General features: G+C 36.6%; 1 protein-coding gene across 4 annotated transcripts in view; it reads left to right on the plus strand.

Moving 5' to 3' along the window:
* Window positions 1-22,128, plus strand: part of LYST (lysosomal trafficking regulator) — a 192,825-nt gene that overhangs the window by 121,147 nt on the left and 49,550 nt on the right. For 3 of the 4 annotated variants that reach the window (XM_067711027.1, XM_067711028.1, XM_067711030.1), the window contains 10 exons: window positions 1,211-1,417; window positions 7,625-7,801; window positions 8,377-8,453; window positions 8,589-8,777; window positions 10,645-10,790; window positions 10,878-10,977; window positions 12,150-12,211; window positions 13,881-13,936; window positions 16,001-16,153; window positions 20,611-20,855. In XM_067711027.1, the coding sequence (XP_067567128.1) occupies window positions 1,211-1,417; window positions 7,625-7,801; window positions 8,377-8,453; window positions 8,589-8,777; window positions 10,645-10,790; window positions 10,878-10,977; window positions 12,150-12,211; window positions 13,881-13,936; window positions 16,001-16,153; window positions 20,611-20,855 (1,412 nt within the window). The remainder of the gene's footprint in view (window positions 1-1,210; window positions 1,418-7,624; window positions 7,802-8,376; window positions 8,454-8,588; window positions 8,778-10,644; window positions 10,791-10,877; window positions 10,978-12,149; window positions 12,212-13,880; window positions 13,937-16,000; window positions 16,154-20,610; window positions 20,856-22,128) is intronic. The other variant, XM_067711029.1, reaches the window with a different exon arrangement.

Genomic DNA, 22,128 nt, shown 5'->3' on the forward strand with positions numbered 1-22,128 from the left:
AATTGACCATAGGGAACAAATTGGTCAGTACACTCCGTAGATACCAAAGGCTAATCTAATTCTAGCAGAACTCATAAATCATGATTCTGCCAATCTCTTAAATCTAAACTAGATTTTGTTGTCTGCCGGTTCCACTTAGAACTGAATCATTCACACAGAGCCCTTAGGACTAGGAGTAATTGGAGAGCCATTTCCCAAACTCAGAATAAACTCTAAAATGTACCGATTCCAGTTTTTAAACCAGATGCAGGATATTTGATCAGGATTGGGTTAGCCTTAGTTAGCCAATCGAAACAACTTATTTGGTTATTTGTTAGGGGATATTGATGGTCAATTTACATGCAGTTCTTAATTTGTGACAATTATACTCAACGTTTTAGTACTAATTCAAGTCTTTATTATGAATCCTTTCTCTTTTGTATTGCAAAATCAATGTAGGCTTATCTACCACTATTCTTTGATGGTTCTTTTTTTTTTCCTTTTAAAATTTCCAAGCCCTAGGTAATTTTTTTAAGCGGCTTAGGACTTTAACTTCTTTGTCTCTCCTTTTTAAAATTGTGGTAAAATATACATAACATAAATTTTGCTATTTAAGTGTACATATCAGTGACCTTAAATCCATTCACACTGTTGTGCAACCATTACCACTATCCATCCCCAGAACTTTTTCCATTATCCCAAACTGAAACTCTGTACCCATGAAATAGTAACTCCCTATTAGCCCCTCCCCCAGCCCCGATAAACCACTACTCTGCTTTGTCTCTATGACTTTGACTTTCTAGATACCTCATATAAGTTATCATACAATATTTAATATAATATTTGTCTTTTTTGTATGTGGCTTATTTCATGATTCATTTTAGTAAAATGTTTTTAAGTTCATTCATACTGAAGCTTGTATCAGAACTTCCTTTCTAAGGCTGAACAGTATTCCATTCTGCGTATATACCACATTTTGTTTATCCATTCATCCATCAGTGGGTATTTGGGTTGTTTCTACCTTTTGGCTATTTTGAACAATGCTGCTGTAAACATTGGTGTACATCCATCTCTTTTAAACCCCATTTGTATGGATGTATATGTCTTTCTAATTTCAACTGTTTAAAAAATTCTGGAGTAAAACATGTTCTGTGATTTTTAGGACTGTGTTGAGGTTAGGATATTATTGCTTAAGAAGTTTGATCCTAATTCATTTCTGTTTTAATTTAAGAGTTCAAGTAAAGCCAGTGGTTCCAGACAGCAGTGGGCTAAAATCTTATGGTCTTGTAAGGAAACCTTCCGAATGCAGCTTGGGAGACTGCTCGTGCATATTTTGTCACCAGCCCACCCTTCACAAGAGAGAAAGCAAATTTTTGAAATAGTTCGTGAACCAAATCATCAGGAAATACTACGAGACTGTCTTAGCCCATCCCTGCAAGTAAGTACCCCAGTACTTCGTAAGTAAAAACTATTGGTCAAATATAAAACTGTACAAAACAAGATCTGAAATTAAACTGTATTTTCATGCCAAACACCATAAATTAGTTTTCTTACCAAATAAATATTTTCTGAGGTCTTTCTTCAGATGCTCTTTACCAGAGTCAATTTGACCTCTCTGTTTATTCCCCATTTCCTTTTCCAGGGTTTAAGAAGTTCTGTATCTGAGTTCTTATAAGACCCATTGTAGTTCGTTACTAAATCTTGAAGTGTTTTCTTTAAGAACTGTTTGGAGACTTTTTTAAGCATTATATTATCCATGAAACATCTATAGTGAATAGCTCGAACAACAGTACATATAACATATTTCAAAAATATTTATAGTAAGTTAAAACAAAATATATTTGTTGATCATCTGGAATGATAAACTCAAAATACTTAAAGAATTTTAAAGTCTATAAATTCTATCACTTACCTAGCAATAGATGGAGAATTTAAATGGTACAGCCATTCTAGACAGCTGTTCAGCAGTTTCTTATAAAATTAAGCATACCCTTAACCTGTGACCCTCAAATTCCATTTTTAGGTATTTACCTAAGAGAAATTAAAACGTATGTCCATAAAAAGACTAGTAGAAGAATATCCATGGCAGCCTTTTTACTAATAGCCAAAAACCGGAAGTAACCCAAGTGTCTGTCAGTGGGAGAATGTGTAACTAAGTTGTGATATATTTATACAATAGACTACTATACAAGCAATAAAAAGGAACAGACTACTGATACACCCACCAATGTGGTTGAAGCTCAAAATCATTGTGTCGGTGAAAGGGACAGCCAAGCACAAAAGAGTAGACATTCTGTGATTCTATTCATATGAAGCCCAAGAACAGGCAAAATTAAGATATGGTCATAGAATCAAGCAGTAGTTGTCTCTGTAAGGAGAGGGGCAGTGAGAAGGGGAGTTGATTGGAAAGGGGCATAAGGAAACTGCCTGGGGTGATAAAAATGTGCTGTATCTTAGTTTGGGTAGTGGTTACATGGGCGTATGCAGTTGTCAGAACTCGTAGAAATGAACATTTAATGTCTATATGCTTTATCGAATGCAAATTATACCACTATAAATAAAGTATTAGATGATATTTAAGAAAGGACAGGTATCCCTTTTACATCCCTGGGAAACTCAGATTTATCATACTAAGAACCAAAAGGTTAGAGATTTGAAGTGATACTTTTAAGGTGCTCTTTCCGGAATTGAGACTCTCTCAGGTGCACTAAGGGCATTGTCTTCCCTTCCCAAGGCAGAAGCATGCCTAGCCCATAGTTTCCTTCTATGGAGGATTCAAAGAGATGTTCTTTCATTGTTTTATACTTAGCAAAGCTGCCGTTGCTCTGAATCCAGCCCTGATATCAGTTCCCAGTCCTCTCCTACCAGCCTCCCATCTCTACTGCTCCATTTCTGTTGGTGGTATCCTTACTGCTTTCGGCTTGAAACATTGGAACTACAGTTGACTTTCTTCTCTCTTGAATCCATTTTATTACCAAGGCCAGTTATTTGTCTAGTCCTGCCTTTCTCTATAGTCTGCCCACCCATCCTAGTTTACACTTTCACCCCTTATGCTTGAATCACTAGAATAACCTCCTCTCCACCTCAAGACCAAAGAACTCTATCTGATAGTTTTTTTAAGGTTTATTATGGCAACATTCAAGCATACCTAGAAGTTGGGAGAAATCAGAAAAAGAACCCCACATGACATTACGCAGCTTTAATTTTTCTTTGTAGTATTTTGAAACAAATGTCAGATATCAAATCATTTTACCTGTAAATACTTCAGTATGTATCTCAGACTGATAGGACTTTGTTTTAACTTATCACTCTCTGTGATTGTAACCCAGCGTTTACATTTTCCCAGTTTTCTTATATTTTTTTAAATAGTTCTCTTGATTCTGGACCCAAACAAGGCCCTTACACTGCGTTTGTTTGATGTGTGCTACATCTTTTTAATTCTGGCAGTTATCCTCCCCAACCTTTTTTTTTTAATGTCGTGTATTTGTTGGTGACGCTGGGTCATTTGTTCTGTAGAATTTCCCACATTCTGGATTTGGCTGATTGCATCCTTGTGGCTCTAGATCTAGAGGCTTGACTAGATTCCAGTTCTTGATTTCATATTTGCCTTTGTGCTTGGATTTTTAAAAGAATACTTCAGGAGTGCTTTGCGTTTTCCATTACATCATGGCAGGAGACCGAGAATGTCTGGTTGCTCTGCTCTTTGAGATGGTAGCAGCCTGATTCATCCGTTGTGAAGTTCATCCTCAATCTTATTTATTTATTCATTTATTCATTCATTCATTCATTTATTGGCTGTGTTGGGTCTTCGTTTCTGTGCGAGGGCTTTCTCTAGTTGCGGCAAGCGGGGGCCACTCTTCATCGCGGTGCGTGGGCCTCTCACTGTCGCGGCCTCTCTTGTTGTGGGGCACAGGCTCCAGACGCGCAGGCTCAGTAGTTGTGGCTCACAGGCCTAGCTGCTCCGCGGCATGTGGGATCTTCCCAGACCAGGACTCGAACCCGTGTCCACTGCATTGGCAGGCAGATTCTCAACCACTGCGCCACCAGGGAAGCCCCATCCTCAGTCTTTAACCTAATAGTTTTAGCAGCCATACAGCTGCCAGGATCCATTTTTTGATTAGGAGCTGCAAAATAGTGATTTCTCTGCATTTCTCATTGCACCAGCATCTGTTAGCTCTGATTCTTCTATTGGGAAGAGTATTCCCTTGTCAGCTCTTTGGCTACCCTGAAGTATAGTCTGTGTAGGAAAGGCAAGGTAAATGCTTGCTTCTTTCCTCTGTTTGTTTTTAGAATAATAAGTTGGTGCCCTGGCAACCTTTAATTTTTGTATTTGTTTTTATTTTTGAGGTCTTGTCATGAACTCAGGTACTTTTTAATAAATTTACTAAGTAGTTTCACACCTGTTCAGATTAACACCTCTGTAGATTCAAGTTGTTTTATCCTTTTAACATGGCCTTTTTAATTTTTAACAAGTTAATATGATTACCTTCCTTCCATTCTGGAGCAGAAGAATGTCCCAGGCTCATCTTGTGCATTTCCTTCCCTGGGCCTGGAGCCAAACTCTTCCCCCAAGAAGGCCCTATTTCCTTGTAATGAGATAATAGTATTTAGAGACTATAAAGCTAGGGACTAGGTACGTTTATTTCTATTGGGTTGTCATTTCTTCTCAGCCTTTTTAGTGAACAAAGCTAAGAATTGTGTATTTTTTTAGGAAGAAAAATAAATCATGAATTCATGATTTTCTTGGATTTTATGTTTATATTTCTTTTTATTAATGTTGATAAGCTTAATTTCTGATGACATTACCATAATTACTTATTTGTTTTATCTATCTTTAAAACATTTTCAAAATAAGATGACAACATTGTCACTTATAACAAATCTACTGAATGCAGTTTAAGATTTCTTGGTGGTTCTTCTGTCCTTAGGATACCATTATGGGTGTACCACGAAAATAGTGTATCGTAAAAGCATTTAAAATAATTTTCTCTATTTGGTTATGCCACCAACTTGGCATCAAGTAACTAGTTAGGTTCTTTTTTTTCCCTTCAATTTGCTTTCTGTTTTTAGAGATTCCACTGAATATTTATTTGTTTAATTTTGTTTTTAATTACATAAAATGTCTGCCTGATTCCAAAATCAAAATTGTGAAGCATAGCACATTCAAAGAGGTTCTAGCTTTTATCTCTATATCCTTCCCTCGTTCTTTCCCTTTCCCTGTAGGTAACCATCCTTACCTACAGGTTTTTAAATTTCTTTTGGACATATAAGCAAATCTGTGACACACACACACACACGTATATATTATCTCCCTCACTTCTTAATACAAAGAAAGATAGTGAACCATACGCATCCTTCTCACTCTACTTTCTTCAACTAACAGTGTATCCTAGCGATCGTTCTGCAGCAGTATGGAGAGCTCTTCTCCTTTTTACAGCTTCCTACAAGCTGTGTTCCATTTGTAATCTGCCTGATTTTTTTTTTTTTAATTCTGCGTGGATTTTAAAGCCCCAAGCTTCTCTTCTACTGTTACAACTTGAGTCTGGTTAATTCTCTACTCTGTGGCTCCTCCTTTTTTCAACATAGTCCCATCTTTTCTCTTATAACCGCTTCACATCCCTGTAGTCCTACTGACAAGCTGCTTTATTCATGGTGTCCACTCAGCACACCACTCTGTCTCTCCTCCCCTTTGTCTGTCTATATGCCCGTCCTGTCCATTTAGGCACGTACCCACATCACGTGGTACCACCTTCAAAGCCGTCCTTCCTTTCTTTAGTCCACTCAGAACTCTTCCTTCTTGAAACTTCATTGAAACTTTTATTTTTACACATTTTAACATTTTATTATTTTCTTAGGATTTGTGTTTAATAGATTCGATTCCTTAAATCAGTTTTCTGAGAGCTGAAAACAAGACTCTGCATGTGTGTGTCTCCAATAGCACCATTTCTAGTCCCAGGAACTGCAGCCAATAAATGATTGATCAGAGGATGTTAAAATGAGATATTAGAAACAACTTCAGTGTCTAGAAAAATCATGTGTTTCTTTGGGTATTCAGAATGAATAAAAACATTTCTGCTAGTTTTTCAAGATGATTTTTAAATGTCACTGAATACTAAACAGAAATTTTTTAGAGTTCTATCAAGAACATTGCCTTTAAGACACACATATGAAAGTATTCTAGTCATTTACCATTTCTCTTTATTTGCCAACTCTTCAGGCCTTTTACTTGCAGAGCATCTGTTCATTTTTCTCTTTTGGTCAGGTAGCAGCTGTCTCCTGACTAATTTAAAATGTTGCATTAAAATGAGCTTTGCTATTTTCATCATTGCATATGTTCATCTTATGCTTTTGCGAAATGACATGATGTGATTCAGCGTGTTAATTTAAATATCACCCAAAATGTAATAGTTTCCAAATCCATTTGTTGACTATTCACAGTTTAAAATATCATAAAGCCAAATGCAGTGATACTTGTATCAATGTAAATTTTTTAAAAAGTAAAATTATGCATGTTTCACTTGTTGGCAAAATTAATGTCTAAATATACATAGTGTACACATAACCATCAGGTGTAATATCTATGGCATGAAAGGGCCACTTAAAAAATCATGAATCAAAGTTTGGTTTAGGTTTACACTTGGAAGGACCATTGTCATTACCTTAAGTAACACTCTAATTTTCTTTTTAGGGTCTGTTCATAGAAGATTGGCCTAAACCAACCCTTCTCTAGACATGCACAGAACTGAGTGATGATGTATTATTGGTTTAGAGTTTTTCACCTTTTGTTCTCCCTAGGGAATAGTGAATGCTTACAAACAGATCCAAAGATACATTTTTGTTCTGGAATTTTCTCCAATGTTTATTCTCCCAGGCAGAAATTAAAGGAGAAAGAATAATCATGCATAATCCTCTTACCTTAAGGTTTAAAGGAAAGTTTTCCTTCCAGTTCAGTTCTATGAGAAGAACTAAGAATTATTTTTCTTTATCCCAGGCTTATTTTCTGTATTCCTTTAGCAAATCCTCTCCAAAATTCTTTCCCCAAAAGGTTGTGTGCTTGCTTTTTTCCTTCTTTCCTTCTTTTCCTTCCTTCTTTGCTTTCCTTCCTCTTTTCTTCCTCTCTCCCCTCTCCTTCCTTCCTTCCTTCTTTCCTTCTTTTCTTCCTTCCTTTTCCTCTCTTTCTCTTTTTTTTTTTTACCTTTTACAATGAAAATTTTCAAACATACTAAGGAAAATGGAGACTAGTGAATACTGTATGAATACCATATGACCGTCACATAGATCTAACAATTGTTAATAATTTTTATCATATTAACATCATTTCTTTTTTCTGAAGTATTTTAAAGTAAATTATAGTAATCATGACATTTTTCAAAAGACATTTTTTATGTAACCATAACAACATTGTTATACCTAACAAAATTAGCATGTACTGTAATGTCATCATATACCCAACACATAATCGTTTGACAGTTTCTTCAGTTGTTTCCAAAATGTGTTTTTTAGCTGATTTATTTAAACCAGATCCAACCAAATAAATCTAGCAATGTAATTTAATTTACTGTTAAATAATTTAAATGTAAGAAATAAAAATTCTTTATGACTTTAAAAAATTTTAATTAAAAAAATTGTTACTTTTTTTTTAAAGCATGGAGCCAAGTTAGTTTTGTATTTGTCAGAGTTGATACATAATCACGAAGACGAATTGACTGAAGAAGAACTAGACACAGCAGAGCTGCTTATGAATGCTTTAAAGTTATGTGGTCATAAGTGCATCCCCCCCAGTGCATCGACAAAATCAGACCTTATTAAAGTGATTAAAGAGGTGAGTCAGTGAAAGCATAAGAAACAATTTTCTTAGGATATCCGATTGAATATAACTGAAGAATGAAAGGGTTTTTTTTTTTTGTTATAGAGTACCATTGATAATGAATTTGATTTTTTTTTTTTTTTTTACTTTATATTGCTTTTTTACTATGAGAGAACAAATAGGCCTGTTTTAAGGAGCATTTTATTCTCTGTGGTCTTGCTTATCCATTGTCATTAGCTTTCAGGGAAGGAAAGATTTTAGTAGTGACAAGCAAGTTGAATCATCGACCTTAAGTTCTGGGTTCTTTAATGAAAAGGCAAAATAAGGAAGCAAGCAACTATGCACACCCATCGGGTTTGGCAACCCTAGTTAACTATTCCACCCTAATTTCTGTGACCCAAATTGTGTGGAAACAAAGGGGAGTTATAGCATTATTTAAGTGGTTAATGTATTTTAATATTTTGGTCTCGTGGGGACAATATTTTTTTCCTTTGTTAACTGTGTTTTAAATTTAGTTTGTTGAGCTCTGTGCCAGTGTTAAATGGTAAATAATAAATTTTATATAATATATTATTATCCAAATCTTTTAGGAACAAAAGAAATATGAAACTGAAGAACATGTGAATAAAGCCAACTGGCAGAAAACAGTTAATAATAATCAGCAAAGGTAGGATTTTATGTGTTCTAAAAGCTGTGTCTTTTAGGAACCCATTAGATTTCACATATACTTTTAAAGTATCATGTTTTGATATACATTTAATGTTCCACATATGCTTAACTTATGGGCATCTTGTTTGTTTAGTCTCTTTCAGCGTCTTGATTCAAAATCAAAGGATATATCTAAAATAGCTGCGGATATCACCCAGGCAGTGTCTCTTTCCCAAGGAATTGAGAGAAAAAAGGTGATCCAGCACATCAGAGGAATGTATAAAGTGGATCTGAGTGCCAGCAGACACTGGCAGGAGCTTATTCAACAACTGACGCATGATAGGTAGGCATGAATTTTTATATATTGATGTTATTTTCACTCCAGAGTAAAGATTCATAACATTATCGCATTAGTTTAAATATTTTTTGTTTACTCACTTGTGATTTATTTCATCTTGAAGAATAATCCTATGAGAATATTTTTTTTTAATTTTTAGGGAGAGAAAAAATAATGAGAGGGAGGGGCATTAGCTCTTCCAGAGAGAAAAATCTATATAGTGGCTTTCATTTTAAAATATGATCTTTGCAAAAGAATAGAGAAATCACTGAAACAGGATAGTTGGGAAATAGACCTTTTTCTAGTTAAGATTTTAATAACACAGTTAAAAAAATGCATCACAAATAAGGAAAAGAGGGAAATTAAAGTATTATTCTCTGAATTTGATTAAAATAACTGATTAGTATTATGACTTTGAGGCACTAAACATTATGCACTAATCATTATGCACTAAAGCAAATTCCAGGTGAACAAATGAACGAAACTCAAAAAGTTTACAAAGTAGAAGAAAATAGGATATTTATCAATGGTGATGGACAGATAACTTTCTTAAGATCAAACACAATTGAAGAAAGTACAAAGAAGAAATTAATGGCTTTGACCTTTCATATTTTCCAGTGTATTTAACAAGCACAACCACAACGAAACATCAAAGTTTATTTTCAGCAAGTATTTCACAGTTAACACTTTTATGGTTTTAAAAATGCGTAAAGATTTGAAAATAAAATATCAAGATCCCAAAAGTTTGAATAAGCAAAAGACATGAATATACTCTTCACATAAGACAAATAGAATTAATAAACAGATGGGACAATATTGACTATTGCTAGAAGCTGATTTAAAACCTTTAGATACCGTATTTTACCTTTTATGGTACAAAAAAAAATTATTTTTAGGTGCTAATCTCCACAGCAGGAAGAAATGTATCTTAGCCCTTGGTCAGAGGTTTGGTGGCATTGTACACTTTGACATGTGTCAGGAACCCTACAGACATTTTATTTCTAGTTCCAGTTACCCTGTTTTAGTGATTCTGTCCTAAGGAAAATATTCAAAATATGGAAAAGCAATAAGCATAAAGGTTTTCATCTCTGCATTATTTATGTTAGTGAATGAATTGGAAACAACTTAAATATATAATAATAGTAATAGAGTTAAATACATTATTATGCATCCACTCAATATAACGTTAGCCACTTAAAATGGTAATAATAAAGACTATACTGTGTTCAGTGAAAGAAGGCGGGATATAGAAATGTGTATACATAATAATTTTAACTGCAATTTTAAAAACTGAAAGAAAGTAATCACTACCAGTATTTTGGTATGTTTGGGGTAGTGGGATTAAGGGTAATTTTTTTTCTCTTATCTATTTCTAAAAATGTATTTAATATGGTTCTGTTTCCTTTCATTTAAAATATTAATTTACTTTAAAACATTTTAAGAAATGTGATTACTACAAAAGTGAACTCATTTTATTTGTTTTATTAGATAATAGGCAAAATGGGAAATGAAGAAAATTAATTTGGAAAATTGATTTTTTTCTTTAGTTAACCATACTAAGTCTAATATATTGCTAAAGCATACATAGTAGTCATGCTCTATCTTTTTAAAAATTTAATAGATACAAGAAATTGGTAGCAGAGCTTGCCTTGAGGCAGGGTCAGTGGGACTCCGGAGCAGAGGAAACTTTTTTTTTTAAATGTTATTCTTTTATACAATGTGTATGCATATCCTAGTCTAATTATATAACTGGTTGGGATTTTTCAATTGAATAGATACATTTTGATTTATTTATTCAATTTCTATAATGATTTTTTTTTTAAACTACAAATACTTCAGGTTGCCACTTAAAATCTTTTCTTTTCACTTGCAGAGCAGTCTGGTATGACCCCATCTACTATCCAACTTCATGGCAGTTGGATCCAACAGAAGGGCCAAATCGAGAGAGAAGGCGCTTACAGAGATGTTACCTAACTATTCCAAATAAGTATCTCCTTAGGGATAGACAAAAATCAGAAGGTGATAGTGGCTTCTTGACTCAACATGTAAATATAGCAGATTAACTATGCACATTACACAAAGATAATAATGTCCTTTTTTCCTCAGCAGATGTGGTCAAACCACCACTCTCTTACCTATTTGAAGACAAAACTCATTCTTCTTTCTCTTCTACTGTAAAGGACAAAGCTGCAAGTGAGTCTATAAGGTAAATTTGAATCCATAAGACATTTTCTCTTTTGTTGAAGGTGTTAAAGACTTTAATAGTCTATTGTTGTGCTTATGTAATATTTATTTTAGATAATGCCGTGGTTTGGGGAAAGATCCTAAATATGGCTCAAAGAGAAGACAAAGCTGAATGGCCAGAATCCAAAAAGAACAGACATTTTTGTTAGGGAGGATTCATTGGACTTCAGTCATCATGCTCTGGCCCTTGGTTGCATACATATATTTTTGTAGTTGATTTTTCCAACAACTCTGTGAAATAGATAGCGCTGCTGGTGGCATCTCAAGAGGCAATCTAGTGTATTGATTAAAGGTTCAAATCCTAGTTCCTCCTCTTACTAGCCATCTGATCTTAGCCTCTGTCTGTCTCAGTTTCCTCATCTGTTACATGAGGAGGATAAGTCATAGCACTATTCAGTGGGTCAGTATGGTAACTATTGATAGTATTATCATTATTGTTGTGGTCGAGGTTGTTATGATGCCCATCGTATAGATGAAAAACTGCGAGACTCAAAAAAGGTAAGTGACTTGACTAAAGAATAGAGGAGGGCTTCCCTGGTGGCGCAGTGGTTGAGAGTCCGCCTGCCGATGCAGGGGACGCGGGTTTGTGCCCCTGTCCGGGAGGATCCCACATGCCGCGGAGCGGCTGGGCCCGTGAGCCATGGCCGCTGAGCCTGCACGTCCGGAGCCTGTGCTCCGCAACGGGAGGGGCCACAACAGTGAGAGGCCCGTGTACCGCAAAAAAAAAAAAAAAGAATAGAGGAACTTTTCTGACTCTGAATCCCCCCTTTTTCCTAGAATGCTAAGCTTCTTTTCTGTGTTTGAAGTATCAGAGCCATGAACCAATGTTTGCTTATTTACTGGAAAATGTAAAATATTGAAATCTCTTTTAAATAATGGAATCCCTGTATTCTGCATAAGAGTGTTGGGATTATTCACCTTTTCTAAAAGTTTCTGCTATTTTCTCCTCTATTATAATGTCAATAAATGAGATCTTTTCAAATCTCAATAAATGAGATTTTAACAAGATGTTTTATGCTTTTGAAACTCTAGTCTGCGTTGCTGAAATCTTCTATGATAAAATAAAATAAAGCTTTTACTCTCTGAAATTGGTCAAAACATTTAATCATAGTAATTTTAAATATGTTTTGACAGAGTGAATCGAAGATGTATCAGCGTTGCACCGTCTAGAGAGACAGCTGGTGAATTGTTGTTAGGTAAGTCCCATTTTGCAGATTTTTACACATATTCACCCTGCCTATTTTATTCTTATATAATTTGAAGCATTGTTTTGACACACTACCATTAAATGAGATGAACTTTCTATAACAAATAACCTCTTTCTTATAGGTTATTTTGCCTTAACATTGTATATAATGTAGATGACTCATGAATGTGAAAAATGACAGTCTTATTCTCTGAAAAGCACATGAACAGCATTTTAATTTTTTTTTTTTTTTTTGGGGGGGGGTACGCGGGCCTCTCACTGTTGTGGCCTCTCCCGTTGCGGAGCACAGGCTCCGGACGCGCAGGCTCAGCGGCCATGGCTCACGGGCCCAGCCGCGGGGCATGTGGGATCTTCCCAGACCGGGCACGAACCCATGTCCCCTGCATCGGCAGGCGGACTCTCAACCACTGCACCACCAGGGAAGCCCTTTAATTTTTATAAAATTGACTTTCTTCATGAGTATACATTTTTATATTTGATCATTCCTTTTATTATATATCAATTTTTATTTTTAAAGTAAAGAATTATTGGTATACTTATAAGCCTACTGTTTTAACAGATACCCCTATGCATATGAAATATATCCACCTTGAGATTGTTCATAATTTATATTCTCTATTGTACTTCTGAGAGAAAGGCCAAGACTGTTGATCCATGGATAGTTACATTTGGTGAGAAACTTTTTCCTCAAGACGTGAAGGAATAAGGTTTTATCACTCTAGTCTCTATTCCCTTAAAGAACCAATTTGTACGCTGTGGGCCAGTTGTTCTCAAAGCGCGGTCCCCGAATCAGGAGCATCAGCATCTCATAGGAACTTCTAAGAAATACGCATTCTCAGGCCCCAGCCCAGACCTGCTGAATCTGAAACTCTGTGGGTGAGGCCCAGCGATCTGCATTTTTATGAACCCTGCAGAGATTCTGATGCACCCTCAAATTTGAGAGTCGCTGCAGTTGGCTAAAGCTATAGCCCCGAAGGCCTGACAGGCAGAGTTTCGAGCTTGCCAGGGCTGAGCGCCATGGTCACAAGGATGGAGATGGTGCCTTTCTCCGAGCCAGCCGTGCCAGTGCTCAAGGTGACCAGCACCCACTGCAGAGCCCCAGGGAAGTTTCTACTGTTTGGATACATGACGTAGGGACATGCATTAACAATAGCCTATCAAGCAGGAAAAATTGGGGAAGTATCTTGTAAGGCCTTTTCTGCCCTATTGAGTGTTTAAGTCAGCAAAATAATTAAGCGTTCCTCTTTTGCTAGAAAATTCAGTTGATAACTTGACTTCAGTTAATGTATGACAAAATAAAGCAAAGTAATATGCTAGTAACCTAAGAAGAATACTGGTAATAATTAATAGCCTAAACCTTTCAGCATGAAGTGGCAGACACTGTTAATAAACATTTTACATATATTCTAATTTAATTCCCACAGTAACCCTGTGAAATAGAGTCCTCCCTCTTCTTTTTATAATGAGGCTAAAGTACAAAGAGGTTAAGCGACTTGCCGAAGATCTCATGGATGCGCTTCAAAAATATTTATTGAGTGTTAGCTCGTTCTGGGTTCTGGGATTCAAATTCAGTCCAACTGACTCCAGAGGCATGCCTTTAACCATATAAGGTAATAGTGCATATACATTTTTAAACTCATACCGATTATTTTCTGCAGGTAAATGTGGAATGTATTTTGTGGAAGATAACGCTTCTGACACAGTTGAAAGTTCCGTGAGTAGAGGCTTAAGTTTGCATTTGTATGAATCTAGACAAATTCCCAAAATGTATAAATTTAATACAACCAGAGAGCTTGTAGAAAGAACTGTTAGAGTTCATTAATTGTCGCACTCTGTGTAAATTTGTCTGAATTCCAATTTTTTTTTAAAGATAATTTTAAAAAGAAGACCATGCCATCCCCTCTGGCTCATGGTCTGACTCGCAGAGCCCTGAGTATTATGAGTCATATTCTGAAGTGCTCTGAAGTTATTTCTGTGTATGTCCACTCGATTTCTCACTACTGTCCTCAGTAGCAACAAATTCCCTGCCACTCCCAGTTTCCTATCATGTACATTTGCCTTCAAAAAGAAAGAAAAATATTGTCTAATTGAATAACTTAAGTAATCCTGATATTCACATAGCTTAGTAGTCATGATTTTTATTCTTCTGGAAATGCTGATATCAATCAAAAAATAACAAAGAAGACTCAATTCACATTTTTGTACAGAAAAGCATTTTATCTATTTGAATTCATTTACATGCCATTAAAATATTGTTTTGAGAGCCCTGTAACAGGAGAAGTAAGGCTCTTTGTTTCAGAACTTCTAAAGCTACAAACTGCTAAGGATGTAAGTAAATAAGATTATGTATGGTTTTATGGTGAATACATATTTGATTCAAAGAAATCAATGAGTGAAAACATAAAATTTGGTTGTAAAGCAAATCATGTTAAAAAATAATTAATTTAATATAGCCCCCGAAAATTGAGTAGGCATTATTTCATCATTCATATAGGAATTACTGCAGTATTTATCCCAGCTAGTAAAAATATAGTTATGTTATTTTTCAAGATGCATCTTTTCAGCAACCAAAGAATTTAATAGTTGATACATGAACCAGCTTTTTTTTCTGGATCCAAAAGGTTACATATTCCACCTTTAAAACTCGAAAAAGACCCTTGCTTTTTTTTTTTTTTTAGACCCTTGCTTTTTAATAGATTGAAGCCTTCTTCTTTTCTCTGTCCTTTTGTAGCATTTTTTTCTTACTTCCTGTATGACATTTGCTATCTTGCCTTTTAAAAGTGGGTGCAAATATCTCATCCCCCCTTTTTATCATACATAGATTTATTTTATGCAGAGCACTTAGCAGAGCACCTTGCCTGTAGATGCTTAATTAATGTTTATTAACTTGAATTCATGTTGAATGTCAAAGCTAAACAGGGAGGATTTTGGTTTTAAGAATGAGAATATTACGTGTTCGTTAAAATATTTTATTTTCTTTGTAATATATTTCCTGTCTCTACTTCTAGAAATGGGTTGGGACCCAGTACAGTAGTAAAGCACACATAGAGCAGGCCAAAGTGTCACTTCCTCCTTACAGCTGTTTTTCAAATTTCTCTTTATTTTTGACTCCTGGAGATTTCATTTCCCTTACTTTCTTGCAAGCTCAACTATACATGTAAAAGAATATTTGCTTAGTAAAAGAAATCGGTCTGAGAGGTCTACATACTGTATGATTCCAACCATATGACATTCTGGAAAAAGGAAAACGGTGGAGACAATAAAAAGATCGGTGGCTGCCAGATGGAACAGAAGGGAATTTTAGGGCAGTGAGACTAGTCTGTATGATACTGTAATGGTGGATACATGTCATTAAACATTTGTCAAAACCCATTGAACTATACAACACCAAGATTAAACTATGGACTTTAGTTAAGAATAACCTATTCAATAGTGGCTCATCAGTTGTAGCACATGCACCACGTGAGAACAAGGTGTTCACAGTAGGGAAACTGAGTGCGGGGAAACATGGAGCGCCATGCTACTGCTCGATTCTATAAACCTAAAACTGCTCTAAAAAATACAACCTACTAAAAAAGTTTAAACGAAGTCTATTTAAATTCTTTTCCTTAGATTTTTTAATCCAGCATTTTGAAGGGTTTAGTAGTGGGAGGATTTTCAGAGAATCTTACCTGCCATTTTGCCACAAAAGGAAGATTTTCTATTGCATTTTGATAGTTTTTAACAATCTAAAATTATGTAGAGCAAATTACTTTCATGTTATTTCCTTTGTCTTTAGAGCCTTCAGGGAGAATTGGAACCAGCATCATTTTCCTGGACATATGAAGAAATTAAAGAAGTTCACAAGCGTTGGTGGCAATTGAGAGATAATGCAGTAGAAATCTTTTTAACAAATGGCAGAACACTCCTGTTGGCATTTGATAACACCAAGGTAGATTTGCCTTTATTAATAACATATACTTTTTCAAAGCGATCATGGATCAGTGTAACTACACTCATACTGATTAAATGAAGTTTTAACTTATTTAAACTTTGTTTCTGAAATTAAATAAAAATTGCCTTATTTCTTAGTACTGATTAAATACTTAGTTATATTAGGATTACTTTTGTCCTCCAAAACTGTATTAAATTCTCATTCCCCAGAGTGACAGTATCTGTAAAAGGCAAATGAACGAATGTATAACCAACCTGAAAGTAGTTTAACCTTGATAGTAGATTCCATTTTTTGACGAACCCTTTTCTGACCGCCACATCCTTTCAGCTACTATGTGTCTGCTAGCCTTTATAGAAAACCTCTTGGAAGAAACTGTGAACGCTTGCTGCTTCCAATTCCTCCCCTCCGGTTCTCTTTGGAAACGCTCCAGTCAGATCTTCGTCTCAGCACTCCTCCTGTAACTTCTCTGGTTAGCATCACCAGTGACCTCCGTGTTGCTAAACCCTATGGTCATATTTCTTAGTCTTCATCTTACTTGACTCCTCAGCAGCCTTTGACACAGCTGATCATTCTCTCTTTCTTTAAAGAAAGGGAAAAAAAAAAAAAACCTTCCTCACTGGTCTTCTGAGTTATCACTTTCTTAGTTCTCCTTTTAGCTCACCAGCCATTCCTCCTCAGTCTTGTTTGCAGATGCTTCCTCTGGGCATCTTGGCACTCACTCTTCATTTTATTTTTTATTTTTTAAATTTTTTGGCCGCAGTGCACGGTTCTCAGGATCTTAGTTCCTGGACCAGGGATTGAACATCCAGGAATTGAATCCAGGCCATGGCAGTGAAAGCGCCGAGTCCTACACTGGAACGCTAGGGAATTCCCAGGGTTCACCCTCCAGACCTCTTCTCTTCTCATCCCATCTTGTGACTTTAAATACTCTCTGTGTTATAATGACTTATAGATTTATATCACCACCCAAACCTCTTCCCTGGATGCCCACTCAAATATTTAAGTTTCTACTTGGCATCTCCACTTGGAAGTCTAATTGGCATCTCAAATTTTACACAGACAAAACTGAACTTCTAATCTCCCCCGCAAAATCTCTTTGCAGTTTTCCCCATCTCAGTAAATGGTGACTCCAGTGTTTCTGATTGGCCAGGTCAGAAACCTGGGGATTATCCTCGACTCCTCTTATTCTTTCATCTACTACATCTACTCTATCAGTAAGTTCTGTTAGCTCACCCCTCAGAATACATCCAGAATCTGACTGCTTCCACTGCTACCATCCTGGTCCAAGCCAGTCATCTCTTGCATAAATCATTACACTAGCCTCCTAACTGGCCTCCCTGCTTCCATACTCCCTCTTCTTTCAGACTGCTCTCAACACAGCAGCTAAAGTGTGTCAGGTCGTGCCATTCCTCTGCTCAAAACCCTCCGACCACTTTCTGTGTCACTCTATTAAAGGCAGAGACCTTATAGTGTTGAATAATCTGGCACTTCCTTATCTCTCTGACCTTATCTTCTACCATTCTATCCTTCACTCTCTCTAATCCATCTGTGGAGACCCTGTTTGCCTTGACTATAGCAGACACACTGATGCCTCAGGGCCTTGGCACTTACTGCTCCCTAGAATGCTGCCTGGAATGCTTTTCCTCTTAGAACTACATTACTGACTCCCTTACTTTTTTCAGGTTCCCTGGTCAAATGTCTTCTTATCAGAGAGACTTCCCTGATTACTCTAAATAAAACAGCAACCCTTGCCTCACTGCCACCCCCAAGCATCCCTTATCTCCTTTGCTTTGCTCTATTTTTTTCACAGCACTTAAAAGCATCCAACAGTGTCTCCCCAGTAGACTGTAAGGACTTTGTTTTGTTAAGTGCTTCAGCTTTAGCACCTTAAACGTGCTGGTATATAGGTGCTCAATATTTGTTGAATGAATAAATGTTTCCTTTTTCTTGCTGAGGTTAGTATGCAAACTGTCATAAATTCTTTTCCACCAACCTTAGCTTCAGCAGTAGGCAACCTTCAGATTTATTTATTTTTTATTTTTATTGGAGTATAGTTGCTTTACAATGTTGTGTTAGTTTCTGCTGTACAGCAAAGTGAATCAGCTATATGTATACCTATATCCACTCTTTTTTGGATTTCCTTCCATTTAGGTCACCACAGAGCACTGAGTAAGGTTCCCTGTGCTATACTGTAGGTTCTCATTTGTTATCTTTTTTTTTTTTTTTGCGGTACGAGGGCCTCTCACTGTTGTGGCCTCTCCCGTTGCGGAGCACAGGCTCTGGATGCGCAGGCTCAGCGGCCATGGCTCACAGGCCCAGCCGCTCCGTGGCATGTGGGATCTTCCCAGACCAGGGCACGAACCTGCGTCCCCTGCCTCGGCAGGCAGACTCTCAACCACTGCCACCAGGGAAGCCCTAGTTATCTATTTTATACATAGTATCAATTGTGTTTATATGTCAATCCCAGTCTCCCAGTTCATCCCACCCCGACCCTTCCCCCTTGGTATCCGTACGTTTGTTCTCTACGTCTGTGTCTCTATTTCTGCTTTGTAAATAAGATCTTCTATACCAGTTTTTTCAGATTCCATATATATGCATTAATATATGATATTTGGGGCTTCGCTGGTGGCGCAGTGGTTGAGAGTCCGCCTGCCGATGCCGGGGACATGGGTTCGTGCCCTGGTCCGGGAAGATCCCACATGTCGTGGAGCGGCTGGGCCCGTGAGCCATGGCCGCTGAGCCTGCGCGTCCGGAGCCTGTGCTCCACAGCGGGAGAGGCCACAACAGTGAGAGGCCCGCGTACCGCAAAAAAAAAAAAAAAAAAATATATATATATATATATATATATATGTATGTATATGATATTTGTTTTTCTCTTTCTGACTTACTTCACTCTGTATGACAGTCTCTAGGTCCATCCACGTCTCTACAAATGACCCAATTTTGTTCCTTTTTTATGGCTGAGTAATATTCCATTGTATATATGTACCGCATCTTCTTTATCCATTCTTCTTTTGATGGACATGTAGGCTGCTTTCCTGCCCTGGCTATTGTAAATAGTGCTGCAGTGAACATTGGGGTGCATGTGTCTTTTTGAATTATGGTTTTCTCTGGGTATATGTCCAGTAGTGGGATTGCTGGGTCACATGGTAGTTCTATTTTTAGTTTTTTAGGGAACCTCCATATTGTAACCTTCAGATTTAGAATATAAGTTTAATTTTTGTTTTTGCCTTGAACCGATTCTTTTTTTTTAATTATCATAAAAATACATAACATAAAAGTTGCCATCTTAACCATTTTCAAGCGTACAGTTCAGTTGTGTTAAGTATATTCACATTGTTGTGAAACAGACCTTCAGGTTTAGGTTCTTAAACACCCTGTAATCTTGCCTATTCCATAACCAAGATCATTCTTCTCATTCACTTTTAGTCTCATCTTTGATTATCCACATCTGTGGCTCACCTTCCTATGCGTAAAGCATATACACATTTAAGAGGGGTAATTCAAATTTGTTTTTAGCAAAGTCCTGGCTCGTCTGTTTTTTTCCATTTATTATCAATTATCATTTAATTGCTTTAGAAGAAATCAGAATACCTTTTTTCTGTGACAGAACTTTTGTGCCTCTCTAAAAAAAGAGTTTATATACTAGTTTTCAATCAGTAGTGAAAATCAAGTATTCTGTTTTACATAGGATAGTTTATTTCATTCTCAGGAAATAAATATTATTACCCTCATATTACAGGTATGATAACTGTAACACAAAGAGTTTAAGCAAGAAAAAAGACCAGTTCTGTCTGTCAGAAAACTATGCTCTTTCTACTGCATCATGTTGCATTTATTTAGGTGAAGACTCTTCATTTTCCTTTATTGATTTTTTTTCTTAGGGTCTGTATATAATTGACTTTTCTATACAGACTTCTTAGTTTCTTACTGATTTCTCCAGCTGCAAAACATAGTGGTTAAGAGCCACAAGTGAATGAATATAAAAAAAAAAAAGAAATAGACTCATAGATATGGAGAACAAACTAGTGGTACCAGTGGGGAGAGAGAAGGAGGAGGAGCAAGATAAGGGGAGAGGATTAAGAGGTACAAACTATTATGTACAAAATAAATAAGTTACAAGGGTATATGGTACAGCACAAGGAATGAAACCAACATTTTATAACAACTTTAAATGGAGTATAATTTATAAAAAAATTGAATCACTATGTTGTACACCTAAAACTAATATAATATTGTTAATCAACTATACTTCAATAAATAAACAAATAGCCCAACCTTTGGAGGAAGACGTGGATTTGAATCTCAGTTCCCCACCAGTCAATGTTATTGGGCAAAAAGTATTTTCTTGGAGGACTTGAGCTTAGTAACATGCCTATAATATCATGGATTCTTTGGAGGAAAATGTCAAGCCTAAAAATAAAATCTGGGTTTTTTCTCTCCTTCCCTTATAGGTTCGTGATGATGTGTACCACAATATACTAACAAATAACCTCCCTAATCTTCTGGAATATGGCAATATCACCGCTCTGACAAATTTATGGTATACTGGACAAATTACTAATTTTGAATATTTGACTCACTTAAACAAACATGCCGGCCGATCCTTTAATGATCTCATGCAGTATCCAGTGTTCCCGTTTATCCTAGCTGACTACGTTAGTGAGACCCTTGACCTCAGCGATCCATCAGTGTACAGGTAACTAAAGACATCATCACCTTTTGGCTTTGTCAATATGATGTATTTATTTTACTGAAGTTCTTATTGTGAGAATTTTCAAATATGCACAAAAATAGAATGAATGTATAATGAGCCCCATATGACCATGACCCCAGCTCAACAATTACCAAGATTTTTGCCAAACTTATGTCATCTTTTTTTTTCTTCTTAAGATGCGCCCACAAATCTTTTATGTCATTCATATGATCTTTAGTACACATCTCTTAAGAAAAAAGGGGGACATTTTCTTTCATAGCCTCAGTGCTGTTATCATATCTAAGAAAATCAACAGTAATTTCATGGTCTCATCTAACATCCAGTCCATTTTCCAATGTCCCCTGAGTATATCAGAGGTGTCTTTCTATAGCTGATTTGTTTGAGTCAGGCCCACTGTCACCTTTGGTTGCTTTGTGTCTAAAGACATAACATCTAGAACAGCCCTATTTTTGTGTATGTATTTTTCTCTTTCTTTCTTCCTAACATTGACTTGTTTTTAAAACAAAAATAAGTCATTTATCTTGTAGGATGTCCCCCATTCCACATTAGCATTTAGGTTTTTCCTCTAGCCTCTGTACTTCCTAGAGACTGCAAATTACTTCTAAAGCCTTGCTTAGATGCAGATTCAACATTTTTTGGCAAGAATCCTCTAGAGGAGGTGGTGTGGACTTTATATTGCCCCATATCAGGAGGCCTGTGATATCCCACTCTAAGGATGCTTAGGCTGGTCCGTGGGTCCAGCCTCCCGTTGAACTTGTTTCTTTCATTGATGATTATTGTTCAAGTCTATTATTTCACTAGGGGTTATAGAATGGTGATTTCCTGTTCTCTCATTTCTTCTGCATTTATTAGTAGAAAACATACAAGATGAGCCCAGGATATTTTGTTGTGTCAGAGAGCAAGGAAATTACTATAGGCTTGTCAGAAGGACTCGGGAGCCATATTTGCACACACATGTTCATTGCAGCTTTATTCGCAGTGGCCAGGAGGTGGAGGCAGCCCAGGTGTCTGTCTGTGGATCAATGGATGGGGAAAATGAGGTGCATACATACAGAGGAATATTATTCAGCCTTAAGAAGGAGGGAAGTCTTGTCACATGATGAGCCCTGGGGACGTTGTGCTAAATGGAATGAGCCTGCCACAGAAGACAAGCACTGTGTGATTCCTCTTCATGAGTTGTCTAGGGCAGTCAACTCAGAGACAGAGAGTGGAATGATGGGTGTGGGGGACAGGAGAAGAGGGGGGTGGATATAGG

The sequence above is a fragment of the Pseudorca crassidens genome, chromosome 16, assembly GCF_039906515.1.
Source record: "Pseudorca crassidens isolate mPseCra1 chromosome 16, mPseCra1.hap1, whole genome shotgun sequence".
Lineage (NCBI taxonomy): Eukaryota > Metazoa > Chordata > Mammalia > Artiodactyla > Delphinidae > Pseudorca > Pseudorca crassidens.